Below are 23,579 nucleotides of genomic sequence, written 5' to 3'. Positions count from 1 at the left end.
CTGATCTCTTTGTTTTCAGATGAAATAGAAGCTTTGTTGAAGCAGCTTGCAATGGAAGAGTATATTCACAAATTTAAATCACAAGAGGTATTTTTTAATTTACATACAAAATTATTGACTACATTAATATTGACATGATATTTTGATACTTCCAGATCGACGTGGAAGCTTTCTACAGTTTAACGGATGATGATCTTCAAGAACTAGGTGTAAATAATATTCAGAAGAGACATCAGCTTCTGAAAGTTATTCAACAATCAAATATTTCATAAAGTCCTAGAAAACTTAGATTTCACAACTGGGTACAAATTTCAAAACTTGTGTACAAAAATAGATCTCAGGAAGAAAGAATCGTTGATCATCTACACTTTTCTTTATACGGGAAAAGCGTATAGATCAAAATTCTCAAATTTTATATATACACAATACAATGAAATCTTTATAATTGCTATTATTATGTACAGAGTCTTTTGAAATACTTTATATAATGTTTAAATTGGCATTTTGTTGAAGTATATACAATGGGGTAGATTTCACTGTAATGCTAAATCATAACTGTTGAAGGGACTGCATCTTTACTGGTGCTCCGTCTAAAAAAATTCCATGTCAGACGTTTGTGTTTATCTTTGCATTTACTGTTGGACAGGCTCCCAGTTGGACTTTTGATAAAGGTAGAACCAGAACTACTGGATGTGGTGGAAGCAGGACTGTTTGAAAGAATGGATTTAGGATGCAAATAGTTGCGATCCATAGGAGTTATCACTTTCATCACTAGATTATTTCCTCCTCCTCTCATTAGATTCACTACGTCTTCATGTTTTGACCATTTTGTATCCACATCACCAATAGAAACTATAAAATCTCCCTCTTTCATTCCTGCCACCTTTAAATATATTAAAAATTATATTAAGATCATTGATGCATATATAATATGCTACAAATTATATATGTGATGAATTTACCTGTGCAATACTTCCTTTATCTACACCAGCTACAATAACAGGACAATCTCCCCTCACACTAAAACCGAAACTCTCCATTCCGGTTTTGTTGAGTGAGATTGTACGTGCAGCAGTCCAGTGATGCCTGGCAGAAAATATGTTAAGAGGACCCTAGAAGAAAAAAACTTTACACAATAAGTTATCAAGCAATTGCTATAATTGTTAGAAACAGTCATGAAAACTCACCAAGTCATGAAAAAGATCTCTAACTTTATATTGAAAAAAATCTGGAGATGTTAGCGTTAACTGATATTTTGTGGAGGCTGTAAAGAGAATATTGAAGTTTTATATAAAATTTAATAAAAGACTACAATAAAGTAAGATTCCATACGTTGTATCTGTGGTGGATCAAGAACTTCTTGAAAATTATCCTCTTCCTCCACATCTGTGTATCTATTTAAAGATATATCATGATCTTTCCTCAATCTTCCCTGAAGAGTGTCAACCTGTCTTAGTTGTCTGCACATGTGATGAAGACGCAGTGCTTCTTCGTGAAGAAACAAAGCTTCTCTTAAATGTGCTTTCCCTGGTTAGAAAAGTAATTTGAATACTTTGACAGTACTAAAAAGAGATTATGAAAAGCTATTCTATTTTACCTAATTGTCTCTTTTCTTCTGCATTTTCAGGCACTCTAATATCAATACAAGTTGTATTTTCTTGATCTTGCACATGCAAGAATTCCAACATTCGTTTGGTTTTATCACTCAGATCACCTAGATATTGTAATTTATCATTATCGTTTGTATTTAGAAATGAATTTTAAGTGAATACAATACTTACCCTGGTGGTCAAGTAAACCAACTGCCACATAATGATGAGCCACTGCACGATAGTGTTCTGCCTTAACTCTTAGAAGGCTTATCCACGAGTAAGGAACATAGTCTTTCACCGGTGGCCGAGATATAACTTTATGAACGTCACTATAGACATCAGATACCTATTTAGAGGAAATTTTTAGAACAAAGCAAAAAAAATCAACGTAGGACAGGACAGAATAAAAGATTACCTTTGCTGCTTCTTGCGCCACATCGAAACATGCATCAATTCCTTGTTTTTCCACCTTGGTTAATATTAATTTCTCAAACAAGCACTCTCGTGCTTGAGCCTAGATTAAGGATTTATACTGTAAATATCAAGTTCATTGATAAGTACATTTTAAATATCAAGTTACTCACCAACATTAACTGGGTGAGCATTTCTAAAGTTTCGGGTGCAAGATCCATACTAGGAGCATTACTAAAGTTATCTTTGATGTATCTGAACATTCCTGCAGCTCTTAAAAAGTTATCTACCGCTGCATCCAAACCGGCACCTTTCGTTCGATCCTGAAAGTATATTATTATTTATATTAATGGACACATCTAGGAATGAAGTGTGGCAATGTTGCATACAAATTAGTTTCTCCTTTTGTATTTTAATATATTAACAGGACTTATTATACTGGAAAATAGCTGCATCCATAAGTCCTGTTAATATATAGAAAGGACTAGTATACAAAATAAATTTTAAATTAAGTTAAAAAATGACACAAAGGCATAATAATTAAAATCTCCTTTTGTAGTTTAAAAAAATTGCCACTTAGATGTGGCACCACACTAAACATGAGACTACCAACTTACACCCAGTGTGTCCATGTGTTAAGACAGCACTGATGTTAATACAAAAAAAACTAGATTTATTAACCTGTTTGGCTCCAATTTGAGTGTAGAGTGCAGCAATATTGAAGAGAATGCTAGCTTTCTCAAAAGCCACTGTTTTTTGTGTGCTGGGAACTCCAGTTAAGGAGTCAAACCTATAAATAAAAATGCCACATTAGTGTGCAAAAGAAAAAAAAAATGCTAAGTAATTAATGGAAAATACATCCGACAAAATAATTACATATCATTCTCCTCAAACAACCTTTACAGGGAAAGTTGTGATTTATTACATAAATGCATGACAACATTCAACACAGCATAAACAAAACTGTTATTCATTGCTTTATTCATATGGATGATTTATGAAAACAAACAAAACAAAAATTCCCTTAAATTAAAACTTACCACACAAAATATATTCCCATACTACGATGAGGGGAGAAGAATCGCCGGTCTACAAAATACAGCAAGTTGTAATATTCAAACAACAGCTGGATACCCGACTGATCACGTGTGGGCGTCCTAATGGCCTAGGGAATATAGGGAAAATTATTGATATACAAACACGTACTGTACTTCCATGTTAAAATCTTTCAGCAACGATCATTACTTGTCTGGTATTCATGAATTCCTTTATGGAATTTTCGTAGCGAGCCGAATCTTCGCTGTAGTGTTCTAATATAAAATCCTGGAAATGAAAGTAAAACAATTGTTATTTTGCTGATTTATCCCTAGCTCTAGTGTACAAAACGGGATTTTACCTTAAAAGTTTCTTCAAAATCGATTTCTTTAGTCTCTTTCAAACCGAGTGGGATCATTGGAACCAATTGAGAGCTGCTGCAAAGTGGGAGGGGGAAAAATCAAATTTTACGCAAATATTTTAAATTTTATGGTAAACAATGGGTAAAAATAATGGTAAATACCTGCCACTTTGGTACATCTGCACCGAACTGTTCATTTCTGCCAACTGCTCCTTCAGAAGCTGAAGATTCGAGTTGATGAAGCTCAACTCCAACGCTACCATCTCTCTCAGCTTTTTATTGGGTGTTGCCCTGTTAAAAAAGGGGATGGAAAATATATTTTTCGTGAACCCAAACGCGGATTTTTCATCTAAAAACGAAAGTCTGCGGCGGATTTCCAGTTTTCCCGGTTTAACGAAACATTCGTTGAAAGCGGGGGAAGGGAAATGAAAAACGTCCGAACAAGTTCTGGAAGGTTGGACATCAAGGTCGTGTAGAGGCCGAAACTATAGTTTCGGTCCTCTTGGTCACGTTTATCGGGAAGCCGTTGTAGGAAATGACGTAACCGACAGAACGAGAGACCTTGGCTTAGCCGGCGGAAAAATGCTCGTTATCGATCAAGTTAACAGAATTACAAATGTGGAAAACGGCTGAAGGCCAAAAAGTCTCGTCTTAATCCATCACGCGAGAGATTAGAGAAAAATCCCCGAACGTGGCCACCCCCTAAGACGTTACGTGAGCGAGACTCGACACCTTGGGCAAGGTGAACGGAACAGTCACCTCGGAAGACCTCACGTGACAGAGAACACGCGCTAAGACAGTACGAAACTTACTTGAAGAGCTTCTCCGCGCCGTTCCTCATCATCATCTGCTTGTTGATATCCTGATTTAATTTCGAACGGCGATATTGAAGCTTCCCTCTGCACGTGGCCGCTCTCGGATCCGAACCCTGCAAAGACATGATCGATCAAGACTTTTTCCCTGACGACGCGGAGATTCGGGTTCCTAAAGGGTTGAAGCGGGTGGCAGCTTCTCTCGAGCCAGGACGAGAAAAGACATTTTAAGTGGAGGAGCGGAAGGATCCAGTTGAGACGTCCTCATTTTCGCGCGGCGAACTAGACGCGCTAAACTAGTTCGCGAATGACCGAGAGGCGAAGACGACCCGCTCTACACGTGTTAATAGCCGCGACCTATTTCGTAAACGCTTTTTGCTCGCCCGCGCGCGCTTAATGGCTACGAAAACACGGTGCGAGCCGTTAATTACCTTCGTTTACCGAAATGGAATTGAACATTAGAATATGTGTGAAGTTACTTAATATAGAGATGTTTAGCGCTGTTAATTCTTAAAATTAAGGTGTCTGATGATTTACAACACGCTACAAAATTACCTCGTGACCGATTAATCTAAAGACTTCATAAAACGTCTACCTCATGAAAGGTAGATTTTGTATGGAAGATCGTAATGATCCTCCATACAAAATCTTCAAAAGCCTCCATTATTATGATGGAGGTTTTGATGTTCCATCAAATTTGGAGGACCTCTTTAGAAAATCGTTATAAAACGCGACCCAGACTTTTAAAAAAACTCGTCTCAGCATCATTTTCCGCAATCGTCACCATCACCAACCATTACGTGGTCGATCGACCGCTAACAAGTGCTCGTTGTCGGTTTCCAATTTTTATTTTTCAAAAAACTTAGTTTCGTCGACTTCTAATTTAGTTCGAAATTTGCATACGAACCGGAGGCCATATTTGTAGACCGGTTCGTTTCTTCCCAGTCGACACTCTTCCAAAAAAACATGCAATTCCTAAATTCGCATCGCTTCTAATCAGCATCAGAAAGGAAAAGCATCGAACAGGAGTAATAAAAAAGTACGTATTGTAGAACAAGATTCTGAAGAACGAGGGGGAAAAAATCTTTAAAAGATATAAAAATAAAACCAGCCCAACTTAAGCAATAATTTTATCGCTTCTAAAAACTGAAATTCTTTCGAGCAACAGAAGTTGATGTCGCATAAAAAGTTGCATGGTCTCAAGTTCCATATATGCTGTTACCTTTAAAATGTAGTAAAGTTCGATTCACGCGATTGAAAATCTCGATTGTCTGGAATAATACAAAATTTTCGTGGCAATCGGAATAAATTCTTTGAGCGTTAGTGGTCATTTTATCGCGAATTGTTTATCCAGAGATCGCCTTCGGGCTAAAGTTCTAAATTAAATATTTAATTTCATATACACCTTTATCGATCTCGTTTTATTAATTACTCGAATTTGAGATTAGATCCGATCCCTACTTTTGATTTATAAGAAAAAAGTATTGTTTTTTTTATGGATGATGATTAACTACAGAACTTGCAACTCGTCTACCGCCGGTTAATTATAACCTTTTCTATTTTTAAAAGCTCTAGACAACGTTTCGAGCCCGTGTAGAGTGTATATTTACCAACCAAATTCTCTTTATTACACGAAACATACAATTATTTTAGATACCAATCTAATCTTTTAATACTATCTTCCATTCGACGCCATTTTGAGAAGTGGAACATTGCGTTATATTAATTAATACAGGATTTCTCAATAGCGAAGATATAAATGTCAATAGAACTAATAGAGAATATGGTGCATATTCGAGCTTGTTTGCGGGGGGTGAGCATCACATTTGTCAAAAAGATTCGAATGAAGAGCGCAATTCGGAGGAGCTTTCGTTACACTAACCTGACCCGATTCTTGTAACACCGACCTATATAGGGGTTAAACAAAGCAGATTAGCCGCCGGTAAAGGAAATTAATACTTAACACCGGGAGACCGACAGCCGTGTGCAGATATTCCTAGAAGACCCCTCCAGAGACAGGTCCCTGGCAGAAGGTAATCCGAAACTTGTTAGAAAGCAGATCCATCGCGTCGAGGTGGTCTTTCCTATAAAGAATTGGCCATTCTTTCGGGAGGGGGTACAGATGCGGGATTTTGTTCGAAAGTAAACATATCGGTCTCCTTTATCGCGTACATAAATTCCGAATACGTCGCGGAAACGTGAAACTAAGAACCAGATCCCGTGTCAATCACCCGACCCGATTCAAACTTTTCCCCACACTCGAAGCCGATTACGTGTTTTCCGATAATCTTGGTCGGGAATTAGGTCGGAATCTCGAGTTTATCTTCAGAGAAAAATATTTCTCTCTGACGAGAAGCGGTATTTTCGGAAGACGAATTATCACTTATCGCACTCATCCGCCATCTTTAATAGGAGCGCATCCATCATCGCTCGACGTCGACGCTCCCCGCGTCTTAAAAAGATTGATGTCGCACGATACATCAAAGTTGAATTCGATTTTAAAATAGAAAGTAAGAAAAAAACAACAAAACAATGCGAAGATTATTAATAGAAGACCGACGAATGACGAAGAATTTAAGCCAAATCGGCGCTAAAGACTTAAAATAATTGGATTATGAAGAAACGAGAAACTTTTTCCATCCAATTATACCAGCCACGTAGGCGTTCCGTACCAGTCGCGCGCGTCCCCGTCGCTATCGCGAGAGACGAGGAAGAGGATCTTCGCTCGTTAGGGAACGGATTAAATAGCAGACTTCCGGTTCTCGCCACGTTAACCGGAAGAAAACTCACCGATTGTCCGTCCGGACTGGGGAGGAAAACTGAAGGAGCCCACATAACGGTTCTCGTCGACCGACTGACCGACTAAAATCGAGTGGAAGTCGTCTCGGAGAGAAACGAGAACCAGTCGAGCGACGCGACAGTCGGAAAAATTTCTGCGCGGTTCGATAATCCGGTTAATGGCCGCCTCCGCTGGATTTGGGCGGAAACGAACGGAACCCGGGTCATATGAGAAAGTTAACGCACATTCATTGGGGTTACGCTCTCCCAATGATAAAAGGAAGCGGATGAATGTCATCCCGGTGCTCCTAAAACGTTCCGCATCTCTAAAGAATGTCGGAAACAAAGATGGCGCTCGACCTACGATTTTGACTGAAGTTTAACTTAGGTCATAAGGTCAGAAATATTACGAATGAGAATTCGACGTGTTCCAAATTATTAAAGAGGGAACATTATGGTAAAATTCTTCCATTACGGTCGCCACTTTGAAGCCAAATGCATCTTTAACAACGATTAAATCGAATTCAAGCTAAAAATCTACTTGGATACAATTTTAAGTAACAGCAGTCTAAAAAAATTACCTTGGAAATCGTATAAAAATCACGTTTCATACATCAAATTTACTTTTGTTTTAAGGCTTAAACAATCAAATCACTGTCTAGCACCGTTTAATTAATGGATTCCTGATATTTTTGCTGACACTTCTCCAAAACTAGATATAATACGCCGGTCACTATCTATAATGATAGAAAAAACCAGTTAATTATTAATCCTTTTTTATTAAATATAAGCCAAAATATTCGAATTTGTTCGTTTTACTTTATTAACATTTAATATAAAAATACATTAAACACATCAATTAATATTGTATACAAATTAATATACAGTAAATTTGTCCGCCGAACCCAAATTACCCCTAGTGATTTGTCGGCCCCCGAGGATATTCGATAAATCAACAATCTCCAAGGGGTCGAAAGCAATCAGGTTGGAAGCACCTGGTTAAATAATCATAAAAAATAGGATTTAATTTTACTTTAAGGCTCACTAATTTATCAGAATCCGTAACGCAATTCCAATTATTACGTAATAAGGAGAGTCCTCATAGAAAGTCCTCCCAGGAGACACATCGCCCACGTGTCGCTTTGCAACAACATTAATTAGTATCTATAAGATACGAGCTTTATAATAAATACGGTCTGTTTTTTTGCACAAACAACTTTCCTTAAACTTTTTTAATGTAAAGTATTCGGAACTATTTTAAAAGCATTTAAGCCACACAAAACCTATTGAATGGTTCATTACGGGTGTGTACATCATTAATTTCTCGGTAAGAAATTTAATCTCTTCGCGGATCTCATTATTTTCTGAAAAAATTCCTGTTTTTAAAATTGAATTACTAAGAATACACACGAGATGTTAACATTAGAAGTAAGGTATCCATTACAAACGATGAACACTTGGAAAATTTAAGTATTGTATGCATACCTTAACATTGAATCTTATAGAACTAGATTAATGAAGTTATGAGTATTGCATTAAAAAGGAAAACAGGAATTTAAACATACGAAACGGATATTAAGGTGAAAATATTTCAATAAACCTTTTACGCTTTTGGCGTGAAAAACGATTCCGGAATTAAAATTCGAATTCTTGATAGGAAATGAGGGAAACTCCTTCATTCAGATATTCCTAAGGAGAAGCAGAAGATATTTCTAAGGAGAAGCAGGAGTTTCCCTTCATTCCCAATCAAGAGTTCGGGTCCTAATGAGAGATTTTTATATTCCTAAGGAGATGGGAATGAATAAAAAATTTCGTAGGAATAAATAATTCCCTAATTAGGATAGAAATTCCTGATGGGAAATGAGGGAAAAACTCCTTCGGGAATTCGGGTCCGAATGACAAAGGGCTAAAATATTCCCAAGGAAGCTGATATTTACTTCCTTATACCCCATTCGCACCGAGCATTTCAATCTAGATTGTGACCAAAGTCGGCGACTGTGCCTTGGTGCGAACACCCTCGACCGTTTCAATCTCGACTGAAACGAGGGTCAATCGCGATTGACTCGAGAGAGTTCTTGAAACTAGATCCAGTCATAAGAGAGATTCCACAATCCCACGCGCGTGAGAAAATACAAGATGGCTACAGAACACGTGTCGGGCTATCGGCAAAGAAATAAAAACGATGTTTGGAGAGACGATGACATCTGTCTAGTATTAGATATATGGCAAGAAAAAGTATTTATTTCTAATCAAAACTTCCATTGTGTGTGTTGGTGTTTGTGACTTACCGAGTAGTTATGCCAGTTTTATCATCGCTTACAATAGCCGGGTTGTTCTCAAGCTGACTGCCTGAGCGAACGCCACGACGTTCGACTGGCGACAGTCACAATCCAGATTGTAGGTAAATCGAGATCGAAGTGAGTCGTGGATTGTGCGCGAACGGGGTATTAGGGATATCTAGTACTTGACTAGCAAATGCGGTAATCACTCAGCGTCGAAAACTCAAACCTCAGAAATTTACAAACGAAACTGGAGAGAACTTATTTCAATGCCCGAAACATTAGTAAAATTACAACTGAATATGAAAAAAAAGAGAAAAAAGATTTTTGTTGAAGAGAATTTCCGATATCCTTGATCGTTTCCTTTCATTCCGCGTTATTTATTAACAAAAGTTTCATAATATCCAAACAATTACTTTTAGCAAATATCTCTACAACTTATCTTGAATTTTACGTTATCAGTTTAAATGTAAATTTAATTCTGATTTACTTATTTACAAGTACCGAAAATAAACAAACTGGTCAATATTGATAAACTAAATATTGAAATAATTGTAAGATAAATTCAGATAAAATATTTCAGTTTTAAGGAAGATTAGATAATGCGAAGTATCAGCATATTATGGGCTATATGCGCCACTCTCAATTACGTCCATAATGATTAAACTAGACCATTGCCTTAAGAGCTATACAATGGACAATTCAAAATTATGAAAAGGACGAATCTATTATACAATGTATTGCAATCAGTGGCGCGTTATAGCTTCATGGAGCTCAGGTGAATTTGAATTAGGGGCCCGTGTAATGCTGACTTTAGACATTTTTCATCGGGGGAATATTCTCTTACAAAGATTGGTTTGGGGCTTCCTGTTGGTGGCCGCCCCAGGCAATTGCCCTGTTTGTCCATAGGATAACACGCTACTGATAGCAATGGGCCAATTAAATTAAAGAATGGAGAGCTCTTATGGGATAATACCCATAGAAAAAAAATATCCGGATCGAATTCGATTCTGGATTCCTCGTGGCATCTAACACTTCAGAAATAAAGGAAATCATATTTTAGATCATTAAGCTCAACAGAAACGAAGAATATTTTAAAATATTCGAGTGCAACACGCTTAATCTCATAAGAAATTTGTATTTCTGCGATCACAAACAAGCCGAGGTCCAACAATTCAAAATAATCTTGCTAATCTTATCCCAAGTAAATATTTTAGCATTCTTGACTTAAGAGATGACCATGAAGGAGATTAAAATGGAGATTAGAAGATCGAAAAACTAAACTTCATCAAAGACGACTGACAGAGCTTGAAACCGTTCGACAATGGCACAATGAGAAATTATGTAAAAATCGGAAAGCGTAAAAACTCGGGCCATGCACGTTAATCACTAACACGTTTTTTAAAAATAATTTTCCACCATTATTTTACGCTACACGCCGTTTCGAAACAATGCCCTTACTTGCATGTTATAAGCTAATTTAAATGCATTGTTTATGTCTTTTCACATTAAAAATACAAGTTAATCGCCATTTGAATCATTTATATCAAAATGTGTACACGTGTAAGTTATAAATGCTGTATGCATGAATCTATTGTGATTCTTAATGAGGAAACTTTGAGAGAGAATGTCCGAATAAATCCATAAATTATTTATAAGCACTTTCTGCCCAAGATTTGGCCAAAGTTGATTTTGATAGAAAATTCAAAGATTTCAATGAGAAAAAGTAAAAGCTTCATACGAAAAACAGAAATCGGTTCACACTGATCTCTGCGATTGCGTCTTGCAACTGGGACAGAATTTTCTTGCGAAAAATAATTATCAATAGATAAAAACTGCAAAGAGTTTCTTCGTTAATTATCGCATCATTTAACAATAGATTATTTAAAAAATTAATGAAATGCATCTAAAATAAAATCCAGTACTCTAATCGCAATAGCAAGCAGCAAATGGATTTGCTACTCGCGATTGGTTTTAATTGTCAAAAATTAAACCAGGAAGGTTTGTCTACTATAATATATCGCTAATCCTCGATATAACGAATGAAAAAGGAAAGAAAAGGGCCCGTAGTTTCGTCCGTCCGTCGTATCCGAAGTTGTCAAGATCAGCTACAAACGAACTTTGAGACACCAGGTGAATACAATAAATACGAAGTAAACAGATACCACATCACTAAACAGGTGTAAGACAGAACGTAAACAATAGCAATCGATGCTCCGTCTAACGGACATTCCGTGCACTAACAAGTCAGTCTGATATTCTCAAATACCGTATTTCCACTCCAACAGAAGCCTTAGAACAAGCGAATTTAGCCCGTTGTTTCTGAAATCCGTTATATCGAAGTACGTAAAATCAAGGTCAATAGTAACCACAATATCAGAAATACTGTTTAACAGTCTTCAAGACAGATTAAGTTAATTTATAACAATAAATTCCGTACTGAATCAATAGATATAAGTGAATTACTTTACATCAAACCATGCTGTTTACGGTATTCTTATGATTGTTTCTCAGCTTGTAATCGCCAATAGTTGGATTAAAAAATCGAATTCCTGTGTAATGACAAGGCCTTCCGGTATAAGAGGTCGCCAAGTAAGAAAACAATTGAGAAACACAGTAATGGACTATGATATCAAACTTGAGGATTGCGATCTGTTAACGTCATTCCCAGCATATTTTCGTGTATAACCTTGTAAATATCGTAGAAAAATAAAATCAGGTAGAGTTGAATAATTAAATAGATTATGAATAATTATTATGCCCCAATTTTTAGCCCATTAAATATTATTTTGAATCGTTCGCTACTTAAAATTCCATCGATTGTTATAGAAAAATGGAGCAGAGGAATCTTATACATCCGGATGAAAGGATGATAAATAATAATAAACGATTTATGGAACACGAGACGGAAATTGTTTATAGAATTAAAATTTATCCAGAAATTTTTCTGGCATTTGGCATTTTTTTTATATTGTATTTAAACTGAATAAACTATTAACTAGTTTAATACACGACACGCATAAAGAGAACTTGTTGAAATGTTGGATTGTTCCATGTTTCTGGAACAAAATATAAAAAATTAATTTAACACTAGAGATTATATATATATAATTATATTGCTTGAATAAATATTTAAACAGTTTTCCCCCTATATTATGCATTATTATTGCTTATTATTATTATTTTTCGCATGAGTAAAAAGCGGTAATTAGCATGTTTTAAAAGTCACTGGATTTAATTGCGTTTATGTAAATAGATTTTTTAAACAATAAATTCTAGATAAAAATAAGTCTTACATAATTAGAATCCGGTAGATTCTAGCAATTAAAAAACACGAAGGGTGGCCCATTAATTAGTTAATCGTTGTAGGGATTAAATTGCCATCTCATTCAAAATACTTTAAGAATTGTGCAATATGCAAATTACTAGTTCGATAACTTGTTCGCGCGATTTCAAATTCATTCGGAGCTACTGTTAAGTGACTTTTGGATGACCCTGTACATCTTTTACACTTAAAAAAGAGAAAACATTTTTAATTTTTGGATTTTACTGGAAACAAAAATCAACGTTTTAAAATTATGATAGAAAATGGCTCGTAAACACGCGAACATTATCTTTGAAACGGATCAAAATTATATTGGGGCAACTCAAAACTGTATTTTCTGTCGAAACGTTGTAATCGACTCGATTATTTTGCACAGAACTTGATATTTTACGTATAAATTCGATGAAGTAACACTAACCAATGGCACAATACACACAAAAATCGCATGAACAATCTTATTGACTTGTTATTTAAAATAAAATAACTCCCAAAACATGGAATTTACGTAAAAACAGATCTATACTTAAATAAAGTTCAAAATCAGAAATGCACAAACACTCAAAATCGAAGTTAATCATCATTCATGACGCATCATCATCCTCATTCTAATTAGGAAGATCGTATCACCGGTAACTTCACAGACGTTTAATTACGTAGGATTTATGTAGAACGATCAAAGATTTACATCCGAATGCATTTTATATTGATAGATTTACAAATTTTTTTAACGTTGGAACCTATCGATGATGATTTGGCAAGAAGTTGCTTCGTGGAAAGAATGACAATTTCAAATAACAGGATTTTTATGGATGACATTCAATAAAAATAATAAAGTTTAGATAAGACGTAAGATGATACAGCGATTTGTAAGCTTCGTTCCTCCATTTAACAGTAACTTTATGTATAGATACTGATCCTATCTTAGGATTTCGTTATGAGGAATGTCACGAACCGTTAAATCATTCTTTAACGTTACGTAGAAGCTTATAAATCCTAGTTGACAGCACTTCGTTCGTTAGATAATCCATCTACGCTTCACCTGTTACAAATTCTCTTGTGATACATCAAACATTTGTCTTCACTTTTTCAAAAATAATTTAAGAAATCTCGTGGGATGTTTTATTATTGTTAACGTTTTCACTTACAATATTTAGACACCCATCAAATTTATTCATTAAAGGAAATATTAATTAATATATAATTGTATAGATATTCTATGCTGGTTGGTATTGAAAGAATAGTATTTTTAAATAAAAAAAAGGGTCTAATATTTAACGAATAAATTTCTAAGAAATCAGAAAATTATTAAAAGTTATGCATTTTTGTTGTTAAATTCCCTCTAAACAAAAAATGATTAAAATTAAACTAAACAATAATTGTTTAGTTGTTTTCTCCTTGTCTGCCTCTGCTTCCTGCTTGTCTTCCTTTGCCTTCTGTCTACCTGCACCTTCCTGTCTTCCTATGTCTATTCATTCTGTTTTCTTTCTGTGCCCGGGTCTTCCTGCGCCTTCCTGCTTGTCTTCCTCTGCCTGCGCCTTCCTGTACCCTGTTCATTCTATTATTTTCTTCATGTGCCTGGGTCATCCTGCTTATCTTCCTCTGCCTTCTGCTTGTCTGCCTCTCCGATTGTCTTTAATAAATTAAAACAATTTTTTCTTTACAAAAAGTGAATTTTACGAAACATCCTCCTCTATCCACATCCAATAAAGCAGAAAATATTCCTCCTCACATAATCTAGAGCGATGAGAAACATGACCTAAATAAGGCAAAACAATCATGCATACTCCATTAAATCTGGATTAAATATCCCGCATATTTTCATTATAAAGTCTCTACCTTTACCAAATTTTCCTCATCTGTTTCAATTTATGTAACAAATATTCATTTGTTAATAGAAATACATTTGTAATCCACATCCGTGCCCTATTTATATAGTGTTAACCATCGTCCAGTTTACGGTGTTTTGACTTACGAATTGATATTGTCGATTAATTAATTAATCCGAACGTCCGTATAAGTAGACGCATAAAACAGAAAATTTGGTTAAAGTTGCCACCAATTATATAAAATTGTAAAATTATTCAAAAGTTTTGCTAATTAGAGAATGTTTTCTGCGAAATTTAGAGGGTAGACATATAGACGAATCGACCAAAACTTCAGCTATTCCATAGTTAAGCGTTTATATAAGTGTTGGAAGCAACAAATGGAATGCGATTTAAGACTAATTTTACGATTAATATCTACAATAAAAACTGCAGATTTAAAGTTTATAAAAAGGTCAGACAAACGGAGAAAAATATACAGAATTTGTTTTTATATCTTGCTAATATTTATCCATTGAAATTTCTACGAAATCAATACAAGGAACGTTCATAAAAAATGTATCCTTAAATTAGTAACGAGAGAAATTTATTACTGAAAAGTAATCAGAAAAATAACATTCAATAATTATGGTCTATACGAGTTATCAGTTGTGAACGTAATAATAATAATCATGGAGTAGACAAGTCATTCGAGTCTAAGTACACACGTACTGTATATAAAATCGTTGCAGGGAGGAAAGAAATGTTCTGTTTTTGAGGCAACAACCTACAACGTAAACTGAAATTATAACGTAAGTCAGCATTTATAAAGGAACCAATACCCTAATTTGACGACACTTCAATCCATGAACTTACATTAAAAATTTGGACTTAAACATCTTTATAAACACAGAGGAAGGGGGCAAATACGTGAGATGTCATGCTATGAACTCTTAATGTACGGCAAAATGATTTTAAATTTATGATATTAATATTGGAAATGGATAAAGAGCTGTTTTTTTATCGGCATAAGTGCTTGTTATTAAAACACAAGTCTCGGGGCGTTGTAAATCATGCCACACCTCTGAGCATCTAGTTCTTACACGTGATAGAACATCCGCCATTTTTCGAATGTGGATCACGTGACTATTGTGAACGTCGCGAGACTTGCTATAGGCTTGAATTTGACAAAATTTTCTGTGTATAAAAAGTAGAATCCCTCACTACTTCGTTTTCTGAAATTTACGTTCTCTGTTTCCGTCCATAATAAAATTGTAGCAATTTTAGTTCTTGAAATTTTTTTGGTGTGTCTTTAAAGTGTAGCACACTTATCGAGGAAACAGTTTGATCGTAATTAAATTTTTCTTTTTGGTTCAAATATAAACTACATTGTAAGATGCTTTAGTTCTACAAGAATACTACACACTATTACGTCGATTTGACGTCACTATACGCTTCCCCATTACAAAAAAAATGACGTCAAATTTACGTAAAAGTTGTGCATTTATTTTGTAAGAATAATGCCCTTTAGATTATACAATATTTGTTGAAAATAGAAAAAAAATAGTAAAATTTACAGGTATGGATAAATTTTAATGTCTTCTCATCCCTTTATATACACACACTTTTAAAATGCTGTGCAAATCTTTAATGTAAGTAGGTATATAATGTGTGTATGGGTGACACAGGTAGGCTATATAATATGACAATTGGATAACTGAGGGTTATCTTGAGTCCTCTTTTCCCCGGACAAGTCGTCTTATTTGATCATGCTAAGACTGGATAATATGATTAATGCCTCTTACGAATCTACATTTTTTAAATCATTTAACAGCTTACTACTTTACTCTTATAATTAGACCCCCAAACATTCGAGACTAATAATCACTAATTTTTTTCTTCTATTTTTCATTCATATTTTCATTCGATTCTAAACTACACCTATTTATATTTCCTAAACAGTTTTTTCTTAATATCTAATTTTAATTTTTACCATTTATTTCCTGTAAAATTCGAGTCTCGATAACTAATTTTTCTGGTTTGTTATTCCAAATCATGAATTTAAAAAGGTATCATTTTTGTAATGTAGTCGTTAACATCCGTATGTACTTTGTAGTAAGCTTGTGTAAACGCTAAAACAGGTAAATATTTATCTTAATTTAACTCTAAAATATTTCTTTTGTTTTGTCATACTTGCAAGTGACAAATCCATAGCGTCTCTGACTGACACTTTGTTCTGTTTGTACTTGTTTTTTAAATACTGTATCAATAAAATACTTGTACTTTAAATCTGAAAATGTTTGAAAAATGGAAATTATATTTAATTTTGTAAAGATATTTTCACGTATGTTTAACTTCCATGAACACTTAGGCAATCTTCAAAGAGAAAAATGGAAAACAAAAATAACCTCGCGCTCTTCCAAATTATTTTCGGCTTATAGAAAACAATTTCGATTTTTATAATTAAGCAATCTTATATTCGATTATTTTTGTTTTGAAGATTAAATAATCGGTTACGCCCCGATATTGACATGTTCGAATGGAGAGAGTTCGAGTTCGATTTCCGTTCGAATAGAGTGAGTGAAGGGTTTACTCTCGCAACAATCAAAATGATCGCGATCCGGATTGATCCTAACCCTTTAGGATCAACCCGGATCTCTACCCTAACGATTTTTCATTAGATACTAGGATTAGTATTTTCCATCCGTCTCTTGGGTGGGTCTGACCCTTAATGACTTCGCTTACTGCGGTTCGGACCCGCCCAAATTTGTCAAAAATTGAGGCCATATACGCCACTTTTTGACGATTCCAGATATTAACTCAAATTACCATTTGAAAACATATTACCCATCGTGTGAAACCCCTTCCAGTTCCTCTAAGATGGAAGTTTTTGCCTTGTTTACAATGGATGACAGTTAATAAAGTCTGATGAAATATGATGCAAGTAAACTGAGATGGTAATTAATTTTTCCTAGTTCCATTAAATTAAATTGCGCATACGTATAGAATTTCATTACTTTAAATAATGAATCGATTAAATTTATCCTGTTTAATGATACATATACATAATCACAAAACAAGTACGCATTCGTAATTACGCATTGCAAATCAGCAATTTTGCTTTTAACGTTATTATTTCCAAATCTGTTACCACCGAAAAGTTGTGAGGAGGTTCCTCATCTGTGACGTAGCCTATATTTTTTCACAAGATGACCGCATCCGTTTCTGAGAGGTTTCAAGGCCGTACATTGTTTGCAGGTTGTATAAGTGTACATTCAATGTACTGTACGTGCACCAAAAGAAAAATCATCATATTTACGTAGCTGTCTTTACTAAAAAGAAGAAATACTTTCATTACTCAAATATACATGACAGAAAAATTAACCTTACGCCATTTTATATTTCATAAAGCTACACTAAAAGCCACAACAGATTCCTACCTCTGGACTATATATATATATAATATATATATATTTTTGATGCTTCACAGTGGTTCACAACTTTTCATGTATGGAATTTCTTAAGAAATGTTTTTTTCCATCGATCCTCTTCATTATTATTTGTAAATATACATGCAATAGCATCCTACAGAATTTTTAAAAGGCATCTTCTTGTATTTGAGAGCAAAAGATTGTAAATATAAAAAGTTAAGAATTTAACAAGTTTTATCGACCACTTTCATTAGTAAATCCTGCTTTAGTAAATAATTTCGAAATTTAAGCACCAAAATATGCCCTAATATATCCGGAAAAGTGATTTTTCGTAGCAAATGACGCATGACTTCGAATACATAATTCAAAAAGATACAGGAAAGCTTACGTCACAGTTGAAACAATAGTTGACATGTCTGAAAATACTGAAAGAAAATCAGATATAACTTTATATTTCAGGAACCTTCTTATCGTTATTTCGATAGGGAATTTGTATTATTTCGTTTCCTTTCAGGATACTTACAGTACCAGGTTTAGCAAATATTCCTTTGTTAATCCTTAAGACAATACTTCCTTAACCGAAGGATTTCATGTTTCGTGTTATATAACTTTCACAAAAACTTCCTCTTTGGCTTCTATTGCTTAAACTAATCGAAACTGCTGTACAGGATGTTTAGTAAATGCCAGTTATTACATCTTTTATGAAACGTAAAGTCAATATAGAATGAAACGACGTGTTTTAAATTCCATTCAGGAGATGTAAATAGGTCGATATATGCGATATTCATGCATTATATTTATAAATTAATAATGTATATACTAAACAAGATTGTAGGTATGAGATACAGATGTTTCATACTAAACAATACATTTAAAAATTGGTATAATTCATGTATTTATGGCATATTCAGGAAATTCAGAATAATTTTTTTAGTGTGTAGAGAATGAGAAGTCAGAATTAAGTTGAAAGTTCTTTGCTAACTTCGAAAATCCAGACTCACCATTAAAAATGACTTCCAGGAAAGAAACTTGTTTCGGCTGTTTTTTTTAGATGAGCCCATGAGTGCATATGTTGTTTGTGTGTAGAAACACAAACAAAAACACATGCACTCATGGAAAATAATTTACACTTTATGCAAATAGGTATATTTCAACTGTAACAAGGATATTTCTCGAATTCCCTATCGAAACGTGTAACAAATCAATTGTACAGACCAGGGATGTCAAAAACTACGACCCCCCGGGTCAAAACCTGTCCGTGAACACATTTAATTTGGCCGCCAATCGAAAATTTCGGGCACTACTGATATAGACCATTGAAAAATGCAATTGTCTTCAGTTTAAAATTTGTACCATGCACCCTAAATCCAACCAACAAGGGTGGCGCGTTATAGCTTCATTGAGACAAGGTGAATTTGAATTAGGGAGTGCCCACGTACAGTACAGTGTTGACTTCAGACAGTTTATTTCACGGAATTTTGGGGTGAAATACTCTCTTGTAAAAGATTGGTTGGTGTCCCTGTTAGCGGGAACCCCAGGCAATTGCCCATTTCGTCCACAGGATAACGCACCACTGTTTGGCGCGTTATCCTGTGGTTTAGACATTTGGGTATTTGAATAACCTTTTGGTTGTTCTAAGAATTTACATTAAAATTCGTTCCCGTAGTAAACGGGAATTTTAAATTTACAATAGATAAGTATAAACTTATCTGTAGGCCCTCTTACCAAATAAAATTTTATCAATTCGCATTCTAAGAATATTTTAATAGTGTTTCGAAACATTGCATAAGAAAAATTCCATCGAGTTTATCAAACAGACGTAACGAAACAAAGTATTTAACCTGTAAACAACGATGGCGATAAGGTAGAGTAATCATACTTATTTTGGAAAAGTTTGTTTCTCCTAACCCCGTCCTGATGGCGCGTAACTCAACTAAAAAAAAAAAAAATGAAAAAAAGACAACTACAGAGAGGACCGGTTCCGTTTACCCTTGTTTTTTTTTCTAATATCCTTTCCCTCTCGACAATCGATTACTAAAGATGGCGACGTTCCAACAAATCCAATTTAAATAGTTTCGTGTTAATTCGAGTAAAAGTTGCGATTTAACTCAAATCGTGCCGATCGCCATTTAAAGGGATTTAATTAGCAATTATGGAAAATTTGTTTTTCCCAATTACAAAATACCATTAGTTCTTCCCGTTAGTCAAGCATGGCCGACGACGTAGTTCCGACCGTCTAAAAATATGATTAATAATGTTTCCAAACAAACTCCTTATGTTAGAAATAATATGATTTATGATAAGAAAATATAAGTAAACCGATAGCGTTCGACCTACTCTTTCCTTATTTATAATAAAAGTCATTTTATAATACATATTCCAGCCATAATTTCCCTTCTAATAGTATCGAATTTCGTATTTTTTCCCATTTTAAAACGCCCCATCAGGATAAATCGTTATTTTAAATTTTAAATATTTAAACTGACCAATGACGTAAGAGTATTAGATAAGCAGACGACATTTACTCGTGATGTCACTAGCAAAATAATCTCGAATCGTGACGTGAAAAAATCAAAAGCTGATGTCACTAAATCAATAATTATCTGACATAAATTCGTTTTTAAAATTTTAAATATTTAAATTGACTGCTGATGCGTGGCAATTTTATAAAAGTAGACGACATACTTTTATAGTAAATTTAATTTCGATATAGCATGGTAAATTTTTGACGTTGGACGTCATAACAAAATTCACGTGACGTCTCGTTTGAAATTTTAAATATTTAAAATTGACCAATGACGCTGTTTTAACGGTTTTAAATATTTATGACGTAGGAATTTCTGGAATTAATCTGACGACGATGAATATTACATTTTAAAGTTATTTTTAAAAAACAAATAATCAACCGCATCAATTTATAAATATTTTAAATAATAAATACGCCACCGAAAAATTTAGATGAGAAATATCCGATTAAACTACAGATTACGCACTTCCAGGAACAATTTAATTCTCTACTACGTACTTAACAATCGATAAAAATTAAACAATAGTCTACACCTAACTCCTACGCTGTTAAATCTTCGCGTCGACGTCATGCAGCATGCCGTCCGAATTACTAACGCAGCTTCCCGAGATGACGTTACTTCCTTCGCCTCAACGTCATTTTTACACCTGCGACAGTGAGCGGGGTGCCGATGATAAGTAAATATGCGCGATATCTGGGCATCCTTCCATCTGTAAAACATTGGAGGACGTTTCGCGAGGTGCGCCCATCGCTAGATTGATTTTCGAACAATTAATAATTTTCGTAATAACAACAACGAAACTATCCAGCACGAGTCGAACGTAAATGACACTTCTGCAATCTTGGACCGTGTCGAAATAGGTGTTATCTGCAAAATTTTCCCCTTATTTGGCCCCATACCCCGCTAAGAGAGACACTTCGGCGACACCCGAAAAATAGCCACTCCTCCGATAATCCATATTCAAATGTTAGATTTATAAGAGAAAATAAAAATAACAACCCTGTAATGTAGTGAGAAGCGACCACCCGGAACCATCTACAACTGTCGTTTACTTTTACTGTTTAGCTCGCTTTAATACTAATTTATACAGTTACAAACGCACAAATTCGATGTAAAGTTGTTAATTTCAACAGAACGCAGTGTTAATTCCCTTGTTTACAATTAACGCGAACAAAACAACGAGTTGAAATAACGGAGCTAAAACACTACGCGAACAATAACAAAAGCTAAAAAGTATTGATTTTAACACGGGTGATACCGGACAATCACGTTGCCACCGGCTCGTACTCACCCGAACTTTCTTGAAATAATTTTCATCTTTAGCATCTTCTATCTGTTTCATCGTCGCCTGTCGCCTTCTATCAATCTCTTTAGCAGAATTCATGCTGAATAATAAACGAATATCACCGCCTCTAACATCCCACCTTCTCCACGCTAGAATATGCACTGCCGACTGTACGCGTCGACCACCTGCCTTTCTTTTTTTACCTTTTAAACCGACTAGCGCCTCTAGTGGCAATTTTAGGCACTCTTCTCTTTATCTCTTGTTTATTTTTAAGGTTTTATCACTAATTAATTTTATAAATAAATATTCGTGTATTGTATATTTTTATTTTTAAAATTTAATAATAAATATTTAATAATAATTATTATTATTATTTATTATAATGCGTGACATTTTATGTTAACTGTACTTTCTCCGGTGACGTAACAATGAAAGGAAAGATTTGAACACTTTCTGGAGGAGGATACAAAAGTGGGTTCGATTACAGAAAACCTACCTTCATAAATTTTTCTTAAATTAAGCGAAAAAGTCTTGTAAGTTGTTCTAAATGCAAGCGTCCGCACCTTAAGCGCTCATTTTCTTTAAAATTGTTTATTTTAAGTTAAAAATTACGTGAAAAATAGACATTTCTTACTAAAAGTCACCTATCTATCAAGTTTTATAAGGATAAATCATTAAAAAACTAAGATTAGAGGCCCAAACGGGATCGAATTCGAGCCGTTTGATTGATTACATGTTGATTATGTCATATTATTTGGATGCCCATTCAACTAAACAATTTTCATTACTTATATTTATTCATTGTTCTTCTATGCTCTTTGACCTTCTGAAATCACAAAATCGATTCATTAACTCTGCAGAGCCTAAACTTTTGATTAGTCGAGCGTGCAAAGTGAAGACCGGTTTAAAGCATCCAGGGGCCTCATTCAACACTTTGTAAACCCAAAATATAAACATATTTTACGCTTTATAACTCCAATTTTTTTTATTAAAAAAAATGGCGATAAACTGAAAAAAACCGTGCAGAGTTTATAAGAAATTGAATTTTAAAACGAATTTTATTATTAAATTTTATGTCTTTTTGCTCGTTTAAGTGCAAGGAATTAATTTTGAAATTGTAAAATTTATTTGAAAGGAAAATTAGGATTTTGTTAGAAGTGAATTAGTTGTATACACGCAATTTTACAACTACTGTACGTGCAAATGTTTATATCATATGTGCAATTTTATACATGTCTCTATATATATATTACGAATTGTTTTGTGTATTATATTGTGTATGCTGTGTGTATTTGTGTATTATATTGTGTGCTGTGTGTATTTGTGTATTATATTGTGTATGCTGTGTGTATTTGTGTTGTGTATGTTGTGCTGTAATGTGTTTTTTCTTGTGTTGTGTACATTAAGCTGTGTTATCTTGTATTTTTACGTTATACTGTGATATGTTTTTATGTGTGTGTGTGTGTGTTCTGATGTACAGTATATGTTACGTTCTGTCGTGCTTTTATTGTCTATGTGCATTATGTTGTATCGTGTTATGTATGTGTTTGGGTGTAACTTAAACAATTTAAGTTAACAAACTTAAATCAATGTTTCATTAGATAAAATTTATAATTGAATTCATGTATTCAATAAAAACTTTCTACAGACGTTTACAATAGAATATTTCTTTTAAAAATTCAGTTTTTTAAAAAACTTTTATTCATTTATACCCTTCTAAGTTGTTTTCTCAACAAAATAATTGTATAAACATCCTTAATTTTTTCAAAAGCACATCTCTTAATTTCAATTGTTTGAATAGTAAACTTAGACGACGAGGCCTTCGAGAAGTGCCCTCGATTTTACAAAATTTCTGTATTCTGTTGTAATCAACAGAGATCCACTCTGAATATTACGAGGTCACCAATGATCGTTTTTGAGGATTCACTTTTCGTTGTTAA

The 23,579-nt window shown here is 34.3% G+C and overlaps 2 protein-coding genes across 2 annotated transcripts in view; one reads left to right on the top strand and one right to left on the bottom strand.

Moving 5' to 3' along the window:
- The window catches only part of LOC136989895 (ankyrin repeat and SAM domain-containing protein 6-like), a 34,601-nt gene extending 34,317 nt beyond the window's left edge, over nucleotides 1-284 (top strand). Inside the window, 2 exon segments of the mRNA XM_067288192.1 lie at nucleotides 20-87; nucleotides 156-284. Coding sequence (XP_067144293.1) covers nucleotides 20-87; nucleotides 156-272 — 185 coding nt within the window. The 3' untranslated portion in view covers nucleotides 273-284.
- On the bottom strand, nucleotides 73-21,833 carry Rhp (rhophilin). The gene is made up of 15 exons (XM_067288193.1): nucleotides 21,646-21,833; nucleotides 4,212-4,327; nucleotides 3,562-3,690; nucleotides 3,400-3,475; nucleotides 3,249-3,326; nucleotides 3,044-3,168; nucleotides 2,685-2,793; nucleotides 2,177-2,326; nucleotides 2,008-2,106; nucleotides 1,782-1,938; nucleotides 1,598-1,714; nucleotides 1,333-1,527; nucleotides 1,188-1,264; nucleotides 963-1,112; nucleotides 73-883 (listed from the first exon to the last, which is right to left on the bottom strand). The coding sequence occupies exons 1-15, from the start codon at nucleotides 21,736-21,738 to the stop codon at nucleotides 545-547; spliced, it is 2,010 nt and encodes a 669-aa protein (XP_067144294.1). The 5' UTR covers nucleotides 21,739-21,833; the 3' UTR covers nucleotides 73-544.
- Nucleotides 21,834-23,579: the final 1,746 nt, after the last annotated feature.

This window comes from Centruroides vittatus, unplaced genomic scaffold, assembly GCF_030686945.1.
Source record: "Centruroides vittatus isolate TY-2023 unplaced genomic scaffold, ASM3068694v2 scaffold_769, whole genome shotgun sequence".
In the NCBI taxonomy this organism is placed as follows: domain Eukaryota; kingdom Metazoa; phylum Arthropoda; class Arachnida; order Scorpiones; family Buthidae; genus Centruroides; species Centruroides vittatus.
The sequence above is the reverse complement of the archived record's forward strand: the minus strand, read 5'-3'. Positions and strand labels throughout refer to the sequence as shown.